We start from the raw sequence: 21,821 nt of genomic DNA, 5'->3' as shown, positions 1-21,821 counted from the left end.
ATTGACCCGGCTACCCCTGCGCAGCGCCCTACGCTGGGTTCCGCTCCACTTCCCCTCCCCCGCGCGGGGCGATAGCCAGGCGCGGTCTCTTCCCCCGCGGGACGCGGCGAGTGCGGACACCTCCCTTCGGGGCTGCGAAGGGCGGGAAGTCTGCGGTTCGCGGGCTCCGGCCGGCGGGCGCCTCTCGGAGTCCCTGAAGTCGGCCGGGCCTGCGCCTCCTCGGCCTCAGCTGTCCCTCGCGAAGCGTCCGACAGCGGCGGAGGCCTCGCGGCCGCCCGCCCGCCCCGCGAGCGGCAAGCGCGGGGCTCAGAGGGGAGGCGGGGCGAGGCCGCGGGGCGGAGGGGGGCGGGAGGTGCATCCTGGGAAATCCACCAACATGGGGCGCAGCGGCCGCCGCCGCCGCCGCCGCCGTCGCCGCGAGTCCCGGCCGCGGGTGCCTCCGCTTCCCTGACGCCCAGCTGGGGTCTCGCCGCCCGCCGCGGCCCGGGTCTTTGCGCCCCAGACTCGACAGCGCGCCCTTCTCCCGCCTGCTCGCCGGGGCCATGTGAGGAGGCAGCTCCCTCCGCCGCCGCCGCCTCCTCTTCCTCCCCCGCCCCCTCTCCCTGCCCGCCCCCCTCACACGGAGCCCTGGAGGATCCCCCGCTGCTGCCCGCCCTCCCTACGCCACCCCCACGATGGACAGGAACTACGCGACCTCGGGCTTCACCGAGCCGCCGCCGCCGCCCGCGCCCCCCGCCGCCCCCGCCCCCGCCAGTGCCGCGGCGCAGCCCCCCGCCCCAGCCTGGGCCTACGAACCCCGAGCCGCCGCCGCCGCCGCCAGCAGCAGCTGCAGCAGCGGCAGCTGTAGCAGCGGCAGCAGCCCCAGCCTCAAGGCCAGGTAGGGAGGGTGGGCGGCGGGGTCGCGGTGGACCAGGAAAGGCCGGGGATACGTTTGGGGCCTTCGCTCGGTTGCAGCGCCGCCCAGAGGTCTGGGCCGGGCGGGGAGCCCTCCGCTCGCCCTCGCCCAGCTCGGGGGAGGCGGCTGATGACTCCTACGGGGTGGTCGCGGATGGGTGGGGGCACCCGGTGCAGGATTCGTGCCTGGGGACGGCGGGTGAAGGGAGAGCTGGGCGGGAGTCGTGGGGCTCAGTCACCTCTCGGGTCCTGGGCTCTCACATGGTGAAGTTTGGGCTCGTGGCTGAACTCGGGATCTGGGAGACCCAAGATTGGCGCCGGGGGTCCGAAGGGGGCGCCGGAGAGTTTGGGGCAGTGGCGATCCATTGTATTGGAACCTGGGTGGCCGACAATGCAGTCTTGGGGACCCCGGCGTGTGAGGGTTGCGGAGGCGGGAGAGGACGAGTCGCGGAGCCGCGTCCCGGAGACACTGGGGGACCCAGGAGGGCTGGGCTACGGGAGAATCCCCGGGGCGCAGGGCAGAAGAGGGGGCCCGGCAGGGCGCGAACGCGGCTCCAGGGCCGGGTGACATATGTTTGCGCTGGTGGCCAAGATTTAGGCGATTTCTCTTCCACTCGTTCAAAGTTGCTCTTTGGTTTCCTCCCCTTTTAACAACAGCAGGAAGTAAGGAATCTTTCTGTGCTTCGGGGTGACGGAGAGTTGGGAAGAAATGGGGCGAGGGTTGGGGTGGGGGTAGTGAAGGCCATAAAGGTTGAAGAACGAAAGCATGCTTCTCCATCTCGACCTCTAAAGTCCGGGTGCATTATGTAGCGCGAGGTTCAAGAGTTCATCTTTCCTGCAGCATGACCAAGGGAATCTAAAATGTTGACTCCTACTTGATATTTAAGCTCGCGGGAAATGTGTAGTATAGTAGTGCCACACTGTGAAACGGTCCCATTTGAATGATAACTGGAAGGCGTGGTCTGGTTTGGAGGATTGGTGAGCGGGGTGTTTTAAAGCCACCTCTCCCGAACAATACAGAATCTGGTAGGTGCAGCTTCTGATTACATGGACCAGGGAATCCTGGGTTGCTAATGACTTCATCCTCAGCTACCAACAGGAAGCTTCGTGGCTTTATGATCTCATCAGATTTCTTCATTATTTTTCACGACAGAAGTGAACTTTTGTTTTAAGTTTATACATTACCGTGTTCCAGGTTATCTTCTTTGTTTTTATGAAAGTTCCACGTTCATGATTGAGCATATAAGTGTGAAGAGTAGCTGGTCTTTGTCTTAGATTGTCCATTGGGATGATTGTGAAAGAATGAGAAAAATTTGCTTCAAGAATAGGGATATAAGCTTTCTCAGAAAATTTTAGGCCCTTTGTTTGAAAGACGTGGGAGTTAACAAAAATAATGTGATGTGCCAGTTTGGAGCTAAGTAATTAAATGCTGAAACCTTTCAGAAATAGCCATAATTTTGTGTTATATACAAGTAAGCCATTTTAAGGAGTTTTATGAAAGACGGTTGGCACTTCACCCGTTATTTCTTTTTGATGGTAATTTGACTATCCTTTTTCAAGTAGCTTTTTGCATTGACTAGGATAATTTACAAATTAAAATTACTTTCTCATCATTGAACAGCATGATAGGTATTTGTGCCACATTTTTTATGTTTTAAATGAAAAATATTTTATCAGGTAAATGAAACTGAAATACTACCTAGTTACTTCTGTTGGTAGAATACTTTTGAGGCAAGAAACTAAAATCTACTTGTCATATTTTCCAAATTTATTTATCAGAGTAACACGGAATGACTTCCCAAACACACTTGAAAACAGTGAGTAGATTCACTTGGCATACATAATGTAAAGGAGATTTATTTTCTGTTTACTGGAAGTTATTGAATCTTAAATGTTACCCCCCATGCCCTCTCCCCCTGCTTTTTTAAAAAATAAGGGGGGCGGGAATCAGCTAAAATACAGCATAGAAAATGCAGGTTTACCCCCCTCCCCCGCCAACCTGCTTTGTTAACATCTTGTATTGGGATCAGGCCATCTGTACAGAGTTACACACACTTCTGAATTATACCTCATTTTATTCCTCAAACTGTGCAAATATTCCTCTTTGATTTCAGTTATATCAACAATAGCAAATCTGAAATACGCCCTGTAAGTCTAAATATTCTACATTTCAGAAGCTTATTTATATTTTTATAGCATTTTAAAAAGCTTTTTCATAATGCACGTATCAGTTGAATGTTTTTGTTCCCCTTTGTGGCAGTTTCTTCTGAAGGTGCAAATGAGTACTAGTTGTGATGATGTAATATGGATGCTTATCCGTAAAGAATTAGCCTGTCTGACACCTTGTTTCCTGTAACCTATTCAGAAGCTGACAGATGGTAATGACATTCAGTTGTTGCCGACAGGGGTCTAACATCCTACTTTATGCCTTCTTGGTCTTGAAATACATCATTTTCATCAGTTTATGGGAAAGTACATGATAAAGAGCTTTTCATGAGTTTGAAACAATACTTTTTTTGAATACAACAGCTCTGTTAGTTATTAGGTAATTTTATGGTACTAACAGTTGAAAAATAGAGTGGGAAACTCGAGCATTTTACCTTAAATAGGGCTTACAGAGAGATTTGTGAATATTTCTCAGAGTACTTGCTAGGTACTTGGAAAGTGCAGGAATAAGGACTGGCCATATAAATCTTCATTTATTTGTGCTCTTTTCAGTTAGTTTTAGGAACTAAATGAACAAACATGTCCTTTGCTGAACACCACGCAGTTGGAAATATCTTTTGGGGTGCAGTTTTGGATGTTGTAAATACCTTTGCGTGGCTTGGGAAGTAAGAAGGTCATCAGGAGTCTGCAGGTCCACTGCCCCATTCTGTACTTGATACTTTATCTTGTTCCCAACAGGAAGAGGCGGGCTGTTTTATGGTGATAATCGATGTGTTTGTATTTGAATATGCACCAGAAAGGGAATGGAAATATTTTGCATTTAAACAGTTTTATTTATTATTTATTTATTTATTTATTTATTTATTTATTTTTGCGATGGAATTTCACTCTTGTTGCCCAGGCTGGAGTGCATTGGCGTGATCTCAGCTCACTGCAGCCTCTGCCTCCTGGGTTCAAGCAATTCTTCTGCTTCAGCCTCCTGAGTAGCTGGGATTACAGGTGCCTGCCACCACGCCTGGCTAATTTTTGTATTTTTAGTAGAGTTGGGGTTTCACCACATTGGCCAGGATGGTAATTTTTGTATTTTTAGTGGAGATGGAGTTTCACTACCTTGGCCAGGCTGGTCTTGAACTCCTGACCTCAGGTATTTTGGCCCCCTAAAGTGCTGGGATTAGGTGTAAGCCACTGTGCCCGGCCTGTTTTTCACCTTTCTAACTTGAAATGATTTTTGGCACCGATTTTTAGAATTCCTAATGCAATTTTTTTTTAGTAGGATGTATAATGAGTATGATAAATACTCCTCTGAAAAACCAAAGTAATGATTAGCTCTTCTAAAACCTGTCAGTTTCTATATGATGGACATTTGTTTGATACATTTCAAATCTAGAGTTTTCCTCAAGGTTTTTGGAAAAAGGCCTTAAAGATCATAATTTGTAAGGAGTAAGAACAATCTCAAGTTAATGAAAGGTTATTTCAGACAAACTTCCACTGTTAGAGTTCAGAAAGTTTTTTCCCATGGAAACCATGTTGTAAGTAATAGTAGCTGTCATTTACCTCATGAGCAACTAATTTGTGCTAGCTGTTTTAAGTCACATATACATACACACATTCATTTATCAAAATTCATTATAAAAATCCTTTGAGGTAGGCATTCTTTTTACCATACTTTTATGGATGAGGAAACTGAGGGATAGAGACATGAAGTAATTTATACCTACAGCTACATAGCTAGTAAATAGTGGAGCTGTGATTGAAAACTGGGCATTGTGGATCTGGAGCCTGCGTGATGGCCAGTGTAACTACACTGCTTTATTGTAAGATGGTGGAATGCTGTAATCCACCTATATGTGAAAAGAGCTTCTGTGAGCTGTCCTGGAAACCTAAGCATCATTAATATCCTTATTTCAGTGTTCTTTGTCACTGTTGACCATTTCCTAGTTGAAATATATTCCTTTTCACTTCCATAGCACTGCACTTGCCTGGTTTTCCTCCTACTTTTCTGGCCCACTGCTTTTTCCTGTTCTTCACTGGTGTTTACTCCTCTTCTGTCTAATCTCTGCGTGTTACTGTTTCCTCAGGGCTTGGGATTGGTAAATTTCTTGTTCATTCCTTGCTTTCTCCTGAGGACTCACATCCATGTCCATGCTTTTAAATACTATCTCAGTGGAGATGCCCATGTTTGAGCAGACTCTTCTGAGGTCCTCAGACTCTTCTGAGAACCTGATCACATAACCAGCTACCTGTTTGACCTTTTACTTGAGCTTAATGATACGCTTTCCCAACCCATCACACCTCTGCTTCTCTAGTGAGGCCCATCTCAGTAAGTCATTAAGTCATACCTCTGTCCACCTAGTTGCCCAGGCCAGATGGTGGGAGTTGTGTGCTTAGTCACTAAAACCTACTGCTTTTGAATCTAATGTCTTGAAACTCTTTTGTATCCACTGCTCCAGCTGATCCAAGCCACCATTATTTTTCACTTGGACAACTGCTGTAGCTTCCTAATTTAGTCATCTTGGACCTTTTCTTTCCTCCCTTCAATTCATTCTTCTTAAACCATCCAGAGTGATTTTTAAAAACACACATCTACAAGTTTGCTCTTGGTCCTTTGCTTAAAGCCTTTCTATGGCTACTCCTACATATTAAGGTCACGTTTTTAAATATCCGTAATATGGTCAGGAGTGGTGTCTCACGCCTGTAATCCCAGCACTTTGGGAGGCTGAGGTGGGAGTATTGCTTGAGCCCAGGTGTTTGAGACCAGCCTATGAGATGTGATGAAACCCTAGCTCTACAAAAAAATAAATAGAAAAAATTAGCCAAGCATGGTGGCTTGCGCCTGTGGTCCCAGCTACTCTGGAGGCTAAGGCGGGAGGATCGCTTGAGCCTGGGAGGTGGAAGTTGCAGTGAGCTGTGATGGTGCCACTGCACTTCAGCTTGAGCGACAGAGGGGGAACCTGTCTCTCTCTCTGTCTGTGTCTCACACACACACACACACACACACACACACTGTATTGTGCTCTGTATGGCTCTGCATTTACTGACCTATTTTTTTTTAATTTATTTTCTTTTTTATTCTTGAGACACGGTCTAACTCTGCCGCCTAGGTTGGAGTAGAGTGGTATGAACACAGCTTACTGTAGCCTCGACCTCCTGGGCTCAAGTGATCCTCCCAAGTAGCTGGGACTACAGGCATGTGCCACCACACCTGGCCAATTTTAAAATTTTTTCTAGAGATGAGGTCTTGCTATGTTGACCAGGCTGGTCTGGAATTCCTGGCCTCAAGCAGTCTTCCTGCCTTAGCCTCCCAGGAGTGAGCCACCATGCCTAGCACTGGCCCATATTAAATTCTTTGAATCATCCTAAATTCCTTCTTACCTTAAAATTTTCATTCATCGTCTTTACCTTCACCTAGATAACTCTCACCCTATCCCCACCTCACACCCTGACTTCTTAAGGTATCTCATGTGAGAAACCTGCAGTATTTTCAACCCTCACTCCTTGTTGCTTTGTGCAATGGTGTATGTTTTCACAGAATATTTTATTTTACTTTCATATTCTTAGAAATATACCTATGTATTGTCTATGTAATATGTGTCTTCTTCAGAATGGAGGTTATTTGAGGAACCCTATCTGTTTTGCTGTTATATTTGTAGTACTTAGTATTTACTTTAATCCATGGTATATAGTTGGTGCTTAATACATGCTTATATCATGAAAGCCAGAACTCTGCTTCAGTGTGGGAATTAGAAGCCGCTTTCTTCCTGCTGCAGCCTCTACTGCCATTCCCCCCTACCCTGTAATTGGGACCAAGATGAAGGGTAAGTTTGTGATTATCCTTGGTTAGCAGCGTGGGGATATGGGCTACTACTTGTTTCTTCCTTTCCTTGCTATGTTCTCTGGAACAATGAGTAGTAAAATATGTCTACCAAAACACAGCTTTCTTTCATTCATTAAACAAATATTTGAGTACCTACAATTGTTAAGGCAGTGTTGCCTGTATTTCCTTGAGTTACTATATTTCTGCAGTGAAAGCTTGAGAAATCAAGTGACAAGCATGCAATCACTCATTAAAATGTAGTGACTGTCTCTGAGTTTCTGTTTCTCAGCTAAGTTCTGCAGGGTGCCACAAAAATGAAGAAAACACTGTCTTGCCTCTTAAAGAACTTGTGATCTGGAGGGTGACAGGGCAATGCACTTGCTTCCTCTCCTTGGCTTCTAAATGTTGAAGTGCTCAGAAACTTGGAGTTCTGTCCTTTTTTCTTCTCTCTCCACTGAGCCTAGGTGTAGTTGCCGTATATATGAGATGACTTTCAAATTTATATCTCTGGATTCATATCTAGCATCTGACATCTTTATTTGAATATTGAATAGGTGTTTCCAAAATGACACGTCCAAAACATGATTGTCACCCTGTCAACCTGGGCCTCCTCTAGCCTTCCCCACCTCAGTAATTATTATCACCATTTACTCCATTACTTATGTCCAGAAGGTTAGAGCCATCCATGATTCATTTCATTCCTTCCCATATCGAGTCCCTCAGCAAATCCTGTTGGTTCAGTCTCCATATCTTTAATTTCCTGCATGGATTATTGCAGTTGCCTCCTGTTGCTTTTCTTGCTTCCTTTTAGGCCTTCTATAATTTATTAAGTATGCAACAGCTAGAATTAACTTTTCAAAAGTATAAGTCAGGTAATGTCATTACCCTGCTTAGAACCTTCCAGTGTTAATCAGTAACATCCAATGACTTGGTCGGGTGTGGTGACTCATACCTGTAATCCCAGCACTTTGGGAGACTGAGGCAGGCAGATCACTTGAGGCCGGGAGTTTGAAACCAGCCTGGCCAACATGGTGAAACGCTGTCTCTACTAAAAATACAAAAATCAGCTGGGCATGATGGCAGGCGCCTGTAGTCCCAGCTACTCGGGAGACTGAGGCAGGAGACTAGCTTGAACCCAGGTGGCGGAGATTGCAGTGAGCCAAGATGGCGCCTCTGCACTCCAGCCTGGGTGACAGAGCAAGACTCCTTCTTAAAAAAAAAAAAAAAGAAAAGAAAAAAGAAAGAAAAATCCAGTGACTTATCGTGGCCTACAAAGCCCTGCATGATCTAAGCCTCAGCTAATTTATCCAACTTCGTGTCATTCCCCTCCCACCACCATCCTTCAGCCATACTGGCTTTACTTCTGTTCCTGAAACATGCTAAGATTATTTCTGTCTTAGGACTTTTGCACTAGCTGTTCTCTTTAACTGAAGTTTTCTTTCCAGGTCTTTGCTTTGCTGCTTCTGCTTTTGCTGATAGTTAGGTGTTTTCCCACATGTTACCTTCTCAGAAAGGCTTTCTCTGACTGCCATGTCTAAAGTAACTGCACATCACTAACACATGATAATTTTACTTCCTCAGAGCATTCTCACTCTCTGGAGTAATTTTGTTGATTTATATGTATCATTTATTACCACCCTTTCCCGATACCACTAACCATCACTGATAGAATGCATGTTCCATGAGAACAGGAACTTCTTTGTCTTGTTCACATCTGTACAAGGCAGGTTAGTATAGTAGTTGATAACATAAGCTCTGGAGTCAGAATGTTTGAATTTATATTTTGACTCCGCCGCTTGCAGTATGATCTTAGACAAGTTTCTTAACCTCTCTGTGCCTCAGTTTCCTTGTGTAAAATGACACTTTTCGAATTCTTGAAGATTAAATGGGAAAACTTAGAAAAGTATTTAGAGTGATGTCTAGCATATAGAATAGCATATAGATTATTAACTTTATTGTCAGCACTTAGAACAATGTCTAATGCATTGTGTCATTAAACATGCAATGAATGAATGAAATAACTATGCTATTAATACTTGTCAGACTATTCCTTTTCAAGAGGTACAAAAATACTTCAGGGACTTAGTGGGAAAATTATATTGAGTTCAAGGGGGATCATGGTAGCATTTGTCAGGTAGATTGCATACAAACTGATCTGAATTATTGCTAATGTTGCATAGTGGAATAAGGGATTAGTACAAAGAAGGAACTTCCAAGAACAAGTGTTCCAAGAGGGAGGAAATGGAATCTGCTGGCCAGTTATAGACTGGGCCTTGAACTGGCATAGCATCACTTCTGCAAGTGTGTTGGTCAAAGCAGTTCCTGGTCCATTACAGAATCGTCATGGGAGGGAAACTACACGAAGGTGTGATTCATTGGGGAGCTCAGCGGAGTAACACTGTGTCATAGAGCATTGGTACTAGATTGTAGAGGGCTTCTCATGACAGATCATGGAGTTTAGTCTCTCCACTCTAAAGGATAGGGAGTGGCCAGGTGTGGTGACTTGTGCCCATAATCCTGCACTTTGGGATGCCACGATGGGCTGATGGCTTGAGCTCAGGAGTTTGAGACCAGCCTGGGCAACATGGTGAAACCCCGTCTCTACAAAAATACAAAAATTAGCCTGGCGTGGTGGCATGCGCCTGTGGTCCCAGCTACTCAGGAGGCTGAGGTGGGAGGAGGAGCTACTCAGGAGGCTGAGGCTCAAGCCTGGGAGGTGGAGGCTACAGTCAGCCATGATTGTGCCACTGTACTTCCGTGTGGGCAAAGGGAGTGAGACCTGTCTCAAAAAAACGACAAAAAAACCCACACAAAATCTCTGTTCTTGTGGAGTTTACATTCTTGGGTGAAGGAGGTGGGCAAGCAAATAATTGAGAAAATTTTCTCCTGGAGGAAGTGCACTTCCCTGTGATCTGAGGAAGCAGCAAGTGCAAATGTCCCGAGGCAAGAACAAGCCTGGCAGTTCCCTTCCCTGGCAGGATCTTACTGTAGCTCAGTGGTACTTCAGAACCACCTGGAGAGCTTGTTGAAACATAGGTTGCTGGGCCCAACTCCAGTTTCTGAATCCATAGGTCTTAGGTGGAGCTTAAGAATTTGCATTTCTAACAAGTTCGTAGGTAATTCTTATGCTGCTCATCCAGTGAGGAGATTTTGAGAACCACTGATCTGGATCTCGTCAGTGTTGGCTTCTTGACATTCTTATCTCTCCTTAAATATTGTCTCTTTACAAAGACCTTCCTTGACCAACAGATCTAAAGTCCCACCAGGTTTCCTTTGTTCTAACACTTCTGTTTTCCCTACAGTATGTGTCCTTAGCTGACAAGACCAGAGAGCTGAGTTTAGGAGTCTGACTGGACATTTGTATAAAGACAATAGTGGAATCTCAGAGATAAGGTCTTTGGGGGTGAAGAATGAAAGTCTGAGAACTGAGCCTTTGCCGTTGTAGGTGATAGTGTCTATTACATGCCTACTATGTGCTGAGCACTGGCCTAATAATTTTATAGTGTTATTTCATTTAACTTCTCACAATAATTCTAGAATATAGGTACTATTGTTAGCCCATTTTATAGACAAGGAAACTCAAGCAAAGAGAGATTTATTAATTTGTCCAACATCACTGCTAGTAAGTGGCAGAGGCAAGATTTGAACCCAGGAGGTGTAACTTCAGAAACTGTGCTATTAATCATAAGCTTTCAGGGAAAAATCCTTTTGGGAAGTTGAGGGTATGGGATTAAATAGAATTGGCAAATGAAGTCAGAAAGAGGTTTAATGATAGAATACTTTGAAGAAGGATGTTGGGTCTTTGTGATTTAACATTGATGCTGGGAGGTTATATTTTCCATTTTTAAAAAAATTAGAATCATTTTCCCAGAGCGTACTTTTGCTAAAAGTTTTTGGAGAAAACGTGGGGACATGGGCTTATACCAAATTGAATAGTTGCCATAGGGATGGGTAGTTCAGAGATTTTAACTGACCTGAAGCACCTCTCATATTCTAGACACTGTTCTGGGGGCTTGGGATACATGTGAGAACAAAATCAAGTTCCTGAGGCGAATGGGGTGAGACAGTTGATTAAAAAATGAACATAACTGTACATTATCTAGTATGTTGGGAGGTGATACCAGAAAAAGAAAAGCAGAATAAGGAAGAATGGAATGTGGATGGGGGAGGCGTTTCTGATTTACAAACAAGGTGGACTGGGGAGGCTCATTGAAATGATATTTGAACAATGACTTGAAAGTGCTAACTTTTGAAATGAGAAGAAAAAATGTTACATTGGGAAACAGAGTGCTTCAGTAAGTTTTTTATTTGTTTGTTTGTGAGATACAGTCTTGCTGTGTCACCCAGGCTGGAGTGCAGTGGCGCGATCTCAGTCCACTGCAACTGCAACCTCCACCCCTGGGATCAGGCAATTCTCCTGCCTCAGCCTCCTGAGTAGTCGGGATTACAGATGCCCACCACCACACCCAGCTAATTTTTGTATTTTTAGTAGAGATGGTGTTTCACTGTGTTGGGCAGGCTGCTCTGGAACTCCTGACCTCAAGTGATCCACCCGCCTCAGCCTCCCAAAGTGCTGGGATTACGGGGATGAGCCACCATGCCCGGCCCCAATAAGTTTCTTTTGCCCCTAGTTGAAATGAGACTACAAGTTTTGTAAAAAAATTACCTGTTCCTTGGGTTAACTTGCTTACAGGAAATCTTATTTCTTTGTTTAATGTTTATCCCTGTTGCTGCTTCTGGTGGTTTAATTTCAGCCACATGCTAGGTGACTTTCTGTTACTAGGCTGCTACTAACACAGTTTCCTTACATTGACTCAGGCCAATCTAGCCGGGGCTTTCCAGTCTAGGCCTTTCTGCAGTCAAGGCAAGAGTAAGCATTTCTTTTTTTCTTTTTTTTGGGGGGGTGGGGGTGGGAAACAGAGTCTTGCTATGTCACCCAGGCTGGAGTGCAGTGGTGCGATCTCAGTTCACTGCAACCTCCAACTCCCAGGTTCAAGTGATTCTCTTGCCTTGGCCTCCTGTGTAATTGGGATTACAGGCATGCACCACCACACTCAGCTAATTTTTGTGTTTTTAGTAGAGACGAGGTTTCACCATGCTGGCCAGGCTGGTCTCTAACTCCTGACCTCGTGATCCACCCACCTTGGCCTCCCAAAGTGCTGGGATTACAGGTGTGAGCCACCGCGCCCAGCCAGTAGTAAGCATTTCTTAATGTGCTAGCAGTGAATATGAATATGTGTATGGATGTTGTATAATATGAAGAGGTAAATGAGAGGATGTGGGCCTGGTTTCAGTATATCCACTCGTTTTGCTTTTTTTTTTTTTTTTGCAGAACCATCTTCTCTTTTATCTTTGAATGAAACACACTGTTTTTTCACTGTTCCTTGAATGGTGTTAGGAATGCTCTTATCTACGGCCTTTGTGCTTTTTCCTGTGCCAGGACCACTTTTTCCTGAGATAATCTGCATAAGTTCCTCATGTTGATCAGTGGCCTCTCCTTAGTACCCTCAAAAGAATGGTATGCACCCCCATCACCGTCAACCCTGCTTAAGGTTTCTTCATAACGTTTATCAATCCTTGATATAAATACTTATCTGTTCTTGTTTATTGTAGTCTCTGTCCTTTAGCTTGGGTGTTTTTTGACAGTAGAACTTCAGCTGTGTTTCCCCCCACTTGCCTGGCATATAATAACTGTTAAGTGAATATTGATTTAATAAAGAATATGTTTAATGGGGAATATTCTGCTTTTACTTGTCTAATATTTCAGAGTTTAAATTTGGCCTCTCTAAGTTAAAGACTCTTACCGTGTAGCTTCTCCTATGTTGCTAGGCATGTAGGCATTTATGGGGTGTAACTAAACGTAAAATAATGAAATTTTCATATGGCCTAATGCCATCATTCTCATTACTGTGTGATCACTGATCCTGTTTAAGTAACTTGAGACCAGATTTGTCTGACCCAGTGAAGCAAACACAAATATGTGGATAAGCTAAAATACTTTTGCTTGGATCTGCTTAGATCAGATGGCTTAACATTTTAAAACATTTCTCATATTGAGCAAAACTGCAAGATGAACACTACTCTGGTAAAGCAGCTGGTACTATTTTCACTTAAACAGACATTAAACTACTTCAAGTCAGAGTTTGATTTGGTCAGAGCCACAAGGCACTGGTGGAATGAGGCCAGAGTAAAAGTGTGAACCATTTGGAAGGATGGGAATTAAGTAGAACTGTGCCTATGCGGAAAACTCCAACTCCTCAAGAAACCCAAAACTTAGAGATGGTCTTTTGCTATTTGTTAATACCTTTGTATTACTTTTTTTTAAACAGCAGGTTTTTGACTCAAATCTGATCCTCTAACATGGTAATGATTAAAATTGTTTCTAAGACTCCTAAGTTGTGTTTTTTTTGGTTTGTTTGTTTTTTGTTGTTTTTTTTTTTGAGACGGAGTCTTGCCCTATCGCCCAGGCTGGAATGCAGTGGTGCCATATCGGCTCACTGCAACCTCCGCCTCCCAGGTTCAAGCGATTCTCCGGCCCCAGCCTCCCAAGTAGCTGGGATTACAGGCGCACGCCACTACACCCAGCTAACTTTTGTATTTTCAGTAGAGACGGGGTTTCACTATGTTGGTCAGGCTGGTCTAGAACTCTTGACCTCGTGATCCGCCAGCCTCGGCCTCCCAAAGTGCGGGGATTACAGGTGTGAGCCACCGCGCCCAGCCCTAAGTTGTGTTTTAATAAGGCATAGGAGTTGAAGATTCCAAACTTGCTTTAAAAAGCTAATCTAGTATACCAGCTAATTAACCTTGATCTACTGGGCTGCCTTTTAAGAAGGTCATGTTAGCACCATCCTCATAGATATCAAGCATACTTCACAGTATGTCTACTATTTGCTCTTAATAGATATGCTTATTAGGGGAAATTTAAAAGATAGTAAACTTGTGTGTTATGACATTTGATTAATATGTTATAAAATCTTTTTTAGTGCATAACTTGTATTAAAATATATACGTCTCTAAAATTCATTATAATTTCTTTCTTTAACCTTTGTTGTGAATTCATAGTGCAGAACAAGAATTAGCCACCTTCAAGTTGATTTTCTCTACTATAAAAAAGACTATTTTTTAGTTTTTAGGGTTTTTTTTTTTTTAAGTTAAAAAAAATTGGGGCTGGGCACGGTGGCTCACCTGTAATCCCAGCACTTTGGGAGGTTGAGGTAGGTGGATCACCTGAGGTCAGGAGTTCAAGACCAGCCTGACTAATATGGTGAAACCCTGTCTCTACTAAAAATACAAAATTAGCCAGGTGTGGTGGCGCATGCCTGTAATCCCAGGTACTTGGGAGGCTGAGGCAGGAGAATCACTCGAACCTGGGAGGCAGAGGTTGCAGTGAGCCGAGATCGCACCACTGCACTCCAGCCAGGGCAACAAGAGCAAAACTCTGTTTTTTAAGAGACAGGGTCTTATCCTGTCATCTAGGCTAGAGTGCAGTGGCTCACTGCAACCTGAAGCTTCTGGGCTCAAGCGATCCTCCCACCTCAGCCTCCCAACTAGCTAGGACTACAGGTGTGTGCCACCATGCTTGGCTAAATTCGGGTTTGTTTTTGTTTTTGTTCATTGTAGAGATGGGGTCTTGCTATTTTCTCAGGGTAGTCTCAAACTTCTGGGCTTAAGTGACCCTCCTGCCTGACCCTTCCAAAGTGCTGGGATTATCAACATGAGCCACTGCACCTGGCCAACAACACTTTTATAGAAAATTTCAAACCAAACAAATTTAGAGAGAAAAGTATAATGAACCCCTGAGTATCCATTACCCACCTTCAACAATTTTAGCACATGGTGGGTCTTTCATGTATATCCCTACATACTTTCTCTCCCTACTCCCATGTATCATTTCAAAGCAAATTTCAGGCTATGTACCTCTTTCAACCGTAGTATGAAAGAGAACTCTGAAAGATAAATACTTAATTTTTTTTTTTTTTTTTTTTTGGAGACGGAGTGTTGCTGTGTCGCCCAGGCTGGAGTGCAATGGCACGATCTCGGCTCACTATAAGCTCCATCTCCCGGGTTCATGCCATTCTCCTGCCTCAGCCTCCTGAGTAGTTGGGACTACAGGCACACACCACCACGCCCGGCTGATTTTTGTTGTATTTTTTAGTAGAGACAGAGTTTCACCATGTTAGCCAGGATGGTCTCGATCTCCTGACCTCATGATCCGCCCGCCTCGATCCCCCAAAGTGCTGGGATTACAGGCGTGAGCCACTGCGCCCAGCCAGAATTAAATTTTTTTTGACATAACTACAATAGGTAGGATATTTTAAGGCAATCTGTACATATTTTATTGGTTTTAGTACTTGATGTCAGTCTTCTAATATTATAGTACAATTGAAATAGTATAAGTAGTATAGTACAGTTACAACAGGATAAAATACTACCGGTTTTATTATTAAGTCTTTGGCTTACAAATTTGTGGAATTTTCTTAGGAAAACAGAAGCATCAAACTTTTTAAGCTTCTAGATGATTTCAGATTACTTTTCTAAAAGTTTGTAAGGAAAGAACAGCACATTGAGTATAAAATGAATAATGCAATTTTGGATTTTGGTTCACCTGAAAATATTCTTTTCTACCCTAAAATGTTATTAAATTCTTGTATTAAACCAAAGATGTGTAAACGTTTGTCTGTAAATCTAGTTCATATCCAGATGTGAATTGTGATAAATATATTTTTAGACAGATTTCCTTTATCTAATGCCAGAAATCATAGACTGTGTTAATAATAATACATAAAATCGTGATGTAGTGAAAAATTGGCTCTACAAGTTTCTCAAACAAGGGAGAAAATTTAATTTGGTAAATGAAAGACTAAGCCACAAACAAAAGGATACATTGAAAAAGCTGAAAAAAACATTTCATAGCACCCATACATTTGAATCATGGAAATATGAACTGTGTTACGTGTTGAGAAGTAACCAGCTATATGTTAGTTCATTTTTATTCATTCCTTTGTAGCCAAAATAAGAGACAACCATCCAGGCAAGGCTCATATAACCACTTTTGTCTATCTCTTAAATAAACATGCCTGGTATTTACAGGTAGTTAGTACATGCAAACACAAAATAATTTGCTTTGATGGATGTATTTCTTTTAAAAGAAAAGCATAGGCTGGGCATGGTGGCTCACGCCTGTAGTCCCAGCGCTTTGGGAGGCCAAGGCAGGCATGGATCTCTTGAGCCCAGGAGTTTGAGACCAGCTTGGGCAACATAGGGAGACCCTCGTCTCTACAAAAAATATATAATTAGCTGAGCATGGTGGCATGCACCTGGAGTCCCAGCTACTCAGGTAGCTGAGGCAGGAGAATCACTTGAGCCCAGGAAGTCAAGGCTCCAGTGAACTATGATCACCACTTTACTGCAGCCTGGGCAGCAAAATGAGACACTTTCTCAAAAGAAAAGAAAAGCATTACAAAAAAATATTGAAATATTGGAAATGGGGAAAACTTGGGACCTAAAAATCTTATCTTTGTTCAGAAGAAAGATTGATAATGCAAATGATGACAGAAATAGAAAAGGAAGATGATGAAATGCAATTTTGGAGTTGTCCAATCCAGGCCTTGGTGGCTGTTATCATGGATATAGCCAAGCATATGCCATATCACCATCACATTTCATTATTTCCCTGTGAAACAGCAGACAGAAATTCTTAGCTGCCTTGACTTTGCCAGTATTTTTCTTGCGCATGTGTTACAAATGCCAACATCTGTCTCTTTTTGTTGTGAATACTGTTTGGAACTGATATATAAGTTTTTTAACATACTCTGCCACCCCACTAGATAGGAAATTCCATACTACTAATTTGACCTTGCTTAGTGAAAACAAACATCTTCTGCTTAACCAAGTTGAGTGTATCATTTGTACAAAATAGGATTTTTGGTAAAGATCATTAATGATGTATATGGCCGAATAATATTTCACTGCATAGACACAGCACATTTTGTTTATCTGAACTCTTTTGATGGACATTTGGGTTGTTTCTACTTTTTGCTTATTGCAAATAATGCTGCTGTGGATATTTGCATGTAAGACTTTGTATGAACATGTTTCCTGGGTAGATATCTGGGAGTGGAACTGTTGCAAATTTATGTTTAACATTTTAAGGAATTGCCAAATTTCTCTCTCCTAAATTGGCTGTACCATTTTATATTCCCATCAGAAATATATGGGCCAGGCGCAGTGTCTCACGCCTGTAATCCCAGCACTTTGGGAGTCTGAGATGGGTGGATCACGTGAGGTCAGAAGTTCAAGACCAACCTGGCCAACAGAGCGAAACCTCATCTCTACAAAAAATATAAGAATTAGCTGGGCGTGGTGGTACACGCCTGTAGTCCCAGCTACTTGGGAGGCTGAGGCAGGGGAATCACTTGAACCCAGGAAGTGGAGGTTGAAGTGAGCTGAGATCGTGCCACTGCACTCCAGCCTGGGCGGCAGAGCAAGACTCCATCTCAAAAAATGAAAAGAAATACGTGGATGTTCCAATTTCCCCATGTCTGTGCCACACTTGTGATTGTCTTTTTTATTATTGCTCATTCATTTCTTGAAAAGTTTAGCATGTTTGACTCATCTGTCTCTTCTACCTCTATTTTCTCTAAAATTGGGTTCAAGGAAGGGAAGTATCTTTTATCAACAGCTTTATCGATTTGATGTTTTCACTGATTTTTTTTTAAACTAAAAGATGATGTGAGATTATTCAGCAGTTGGTAGCCAAGTTCATTAAACTCTAGGTCCTTTTTTTTGAGTCAGAGTTTTGTTCTTGTGGCCCAGGCTGGAGGGCAGTGGCACAGTCTTGGCTCACTGCAACCTCCGCCCCCCGGGTTCAAGCAGTTCTCCTGCCTCAGCATCCCAAGTAGCTGGGACTAGAGACACACACCACCATGCCTGGCCAGTTTTTTTGTATTTTTAGTAGAGATGAGGTTGGCCAGGCTGGTCTTGAACTCCTGACCTCAGGTGATCCACCCACCTCGGCCTCCCAAAGTTCTGGGATTACAGGTGTGAGCCACTGCACCTGTCCTAACCTCTAGATCCTTTAACATTTATTTTAAAAGCAATTTCTCTTGAAACTTGGAGCTACTTGGGTAGTCATGTGTATATGGGGGGGTGTGGTCATGACATTATAAGGTGTATTTTGATTTTAGGATTCCCTTGGTATTGATTTTAGTTTGGAAACTAAGGTAAGTTGTGTAGCGGGTAGCTATGTTTAAAAAATGTAATTTAGACACTCCCATGCTTAAAAATCCTTTGGTTTTCCATTGCAGTTGGAATGAAATCCAGACTGGTTGTGTCTACAAGGCTTTCCATGTCTGACCCTTAACTACTACCTTTCCACGGATCTCCTACTGCTCACCCACTTCCCTTAGTACACTCACAATATGCTGGTGTTCTTTCAGCTTCTCTGTGTTCCAGACTCTTCCCAATTCAGGCCTTTTCCTAACTGTTATTTCTCTTCCTTTGGTTTGGGGCAGGGCTTGCTTAAGATCCCTTCTTCAGGAGGCATTGCTGATCACTGTGTCCTCTTTCTCCCATAACGTCTGTATTTAGACTTTTTTCTTCTTTATTCATTTGATAGAGTTTATAATTGTTTTATTAGTTGGTTTCCTTTTATTTACCACCTTGCCTCACAACTAAACTGTAAGCTCTTCAAAGACTTATCCTGTCTTTTATTATATCCCCAGTGCCTTGCTTATTGCCTGGTACATAACATCTAGTATCTGTTGAATAAATTAATTTACCCTGCTCTGCCATATATTTGTTTTATTCTATTTTGTAAAATTGGCTGGACACTTGTATACTGTTTAATCCCCCATAGTTAACAACAGGTCATGATGGCAGGAACTTTGTCATTGTGTATACCTTTCACTCATGCCTTTTGCATGCATATACTCAGTAAAGACATATAGACTTAAGGTGAAATTTTCCCTTGAAAATAACATTGAGCATGTTGAAATGGATATGGTAGAAATGTTCTGCAGCTACACTGCCAATATAATGAGAAATTTTAAACAAAAACTTTAAGATCAAAGGTAAATAGAGTAAAACTCAGAATGGACATTTTAGATCTAGGCCATAAATTAGGATTTACAGGCACTTTCTTCTTCCTGTTCCCTGCCTTTTCCTACCTCCCTCATGCCACTGTTATAACTGCTTTCTTGTTCCAGTTGGCTTTTTCTGTTTTGGTCCTAGCCTTCTGGTCCACAGAAATTCGTAGTGCAAGGGGTTGTGGGAGGAGATAGTACAATGTAATAATTGTACAGGTAATGTATATGTAATATGTGTGTCATAGCTATGCTTGATTTATTATTATTGTCTCCTCAAACAGTTTCTCTAACTGTCTAACCTTATTGCAGCAGTTAGTCCTCCTTTCTTGAAACTTAAGTTCCTTTAATTTTTGGAGACATTCCTGGTTTTCCTCTCAAGTTTTTAGTTAAACTTTCTTATGGTTTCCTCTTCCTCTACCTGTCCCTTAAATCTGCATCTCAGGTAATTGAGTTTAAAAGGACCAAGTTATAACACGGACACAGGGAAGGGAACAACACACACCAGGGCCTGTTGCGGGGGGTGGGGAAAGAGGGGAGGGAACTTAGAGGATGGGTCAGTAGGTGCAGCAAACCACTATGGCATATGTATACCTATGTAACAAGCGTGTACGTTCTGCACATGTATCCCATTATTTTTTAGAAGAAATAAAAAAATTAAAAAGTACCAAGTTATGAATGATTACTCATTGTCTTTAAATAAGATAGAATTGATCCCTATGATATGGTTTGGCTCTGTGTCCCCACCCAAATCTCATCTCAAATTGTAATCCCCATGTGTCAAGGGAGGGACCCGGTAGGAGGTGACTGGCCTATGGGGGTGGGGTTCTCCCATACTGTTCTCATGGTAGTGAGAGAGTTCTCCTGGGATCTGATGGTTTAAAAGTGGCAGTTTCCACTGTACTTGCTCTTTCTCTGCTGCTGCCTTGTGAAGACATGCCTTGCTTCCCCTTCCCCTTCTGCCATGATTTTAAGTTTCCTGAGGCCTCTTCAGCTATGTTGAACTGTGAGTCAGTTAAACCTCTCCTTTACAAATTACCCAGTCTCAGGTCGTTCTTTATAGCAGTGTGAAAATGGACCAACACAGACAGTTGATACCGGGAGTAGGGCACTGCTATAAAGATAACCTGAAAATGTGGAAGTGACTTTGGAATTGGGTACCGGGTAGATGTTGGAACAGTTTGGAGGGCTCAGAAGAAGACAGGAAGATGTGGGAAAGTTTGGAACTTCCTAGAGACTTGTTGAATGGTTTTGACCAAAATGTTGATAGTGATATGGACAATGAAGTCCAGGCTGAGGTGGTCTCAGAGGGAGATGAGAAACTTACTGGGAACTGGAGCCAAGGTCACTATTGCTATACTTTAGCAAAGAGACTGGCAGCATTTTGCCCTGACCTAGAGATCTCTAGAACTTTGAACTTGAGAACGATGATTTAGGGTATCTGGCGGAAGAAATTTCTAAGCAGCGAAACATTCAAGATGTGACCTGGCTGATCCTGAAGGTGTTCAGTCATTGCATTCACAAAGAGATTATCTGAAACTGGAACTTTTATTTAAAGGGAAGCAGAGCATAAAAGTTTGGAAAATTTGCAGCCTGACTGTGGCAGAAAAGAAAAACCCATTTTCTAAGGAGAAATTCAAGCAAGCTACACAAATTTGCATGAGTAGTGAGGAGCTGAATGTTAATAGCCAAGACAATGGAGGAAAATGTCTCCAGGCCTTTTCAGAGATCTTCACGGCAGCCCCTCCCATCACAAGCCTGGAGGCCTAGGAGGAAAAAATGGTTTTGTGGGACCAGTCTGCTGCACTGTTCAGCCTCAGGACACAGCACCCTGTGTCCCAGTTGCTCCAGCGCCAACCATGGCTAAAAGAAACCAAGGTACGGCTCAGGCCATTGCTTCAGAGGGTGCAAGCCCAAGCACTGGCAGCTTCCATGTGTCGTTGGGCCTGCGAGTGTTCAGAAGACAAGAGTTGAGGTTTGGGAACCTCCAGCTAGATTTCAGAGGATGTATGGAAATGCCTGGATGTTCAGGCAGAAGTCTGCTGCAGGAGCAGAGCTCTCATAGAGAGAACCTGTGCCAAGGTTGTGCAGAAGGGAAATGTAAGGTTGGAGCCGTGACACAGAGTCCCTACTGGGACACTGCCTAGTGGAGCTGTGAGAAGAGGGTAACCGTCCTCTAGACCCCAGAAAGGTAGATCTTCTGAAAGCTTGCACCACATACTTGGGGAAGCCACAGGCACTTGATGCCAACCTGTGAAAGCTGCAGTGGCTGTACGCCACAGAGCCACAGGGGTGAAGCTGCCCAAGGCTGTAGGAGCCCACCCCTTGCATCATTGTGCCCTGGATGTGAGACATGGAGTCAAAGGAGATTTTGGAGCTTCACTATTTAATGACTGCCCTATTGGGTTTTGAACCTGCATAGGGGCCCTGGCCCCTTTGTTTTGGCTCATTTCTCCCATTTGGAATGGAAGCATTTATCTAATGCCTGTAGCCCCATTGTGTCTTGGAAGTAACTAACTAGCTTTGATTTTACAGGCTCGTAGTCAGAAGGGACTTACCTTGTCTCAGATGAGACTTTAGTCTTGGACTTTTGCATTAATGCTGCAATGAGTTAAAACTTTGGGGGACTGTTGGGAAGGCGTGATTAGTTTTGAAATGTGAAAAGGGCATGAGATTTGGGAGGGGCCAGGGGCAGAATGGTATGGTTTGGATCTGTGTCCCACCCCCCAATCTCATCTCAAATTGTAATCCCCATGTGTCAAGGGAGACCTCATGGAAGGTGACTGGCTTGTGGGGTTTCCACCATGCTGTTCTCACGATAGTAAAGGAGTTCTCATGACATCTGACAATTTAAAAGTGGCAGT

The 21,821-nt window shown here is 43.5% G+C and overlaps 1 protein-coding gene across 2 annotated transcripts in view; it reads left to right on the top strand.

The window, feature by feature from the left end:
• The first annotated feature begins 356 nt into the window (after positions 1-356).
• Positions 357-21,821, top strand: part of QSER1 (glutamine and serine rich 1) — an 83,217-nt gene continuing 61,752 nt past the window's right edge. For both annotated transcript variants that reach the window (XM_045371654.3, XM_045371653.3), the window contains exon 1: positions 357-877. In XM_045371654.3, coding sequence (XP_045227589.2) covers positions 675-877 — 203 coding nt within the window. In that variant the 5' untranslated portion in view covers positions 357-674. The remainder of the gene's footprint in view (positions 878-21,821) is intronic.

The sequence above is a fragment of the Macaca fascicularis genome, chromosome 14 (genome assembly GCF_037993035.2).
Source record: "Macaca fascicularis isolate 582-1 chromosome 14, T2T-MFA8v1.1".
Lineage (NCBI taxonomy): Eukaryota > Metazoa > Chordata > Mammalia > Primates > Cercopithecidae > Macaca > Macaca fascicularis.
This window is presented reverse-complemented; position numbering and strand designations above follow the sequence as displayed.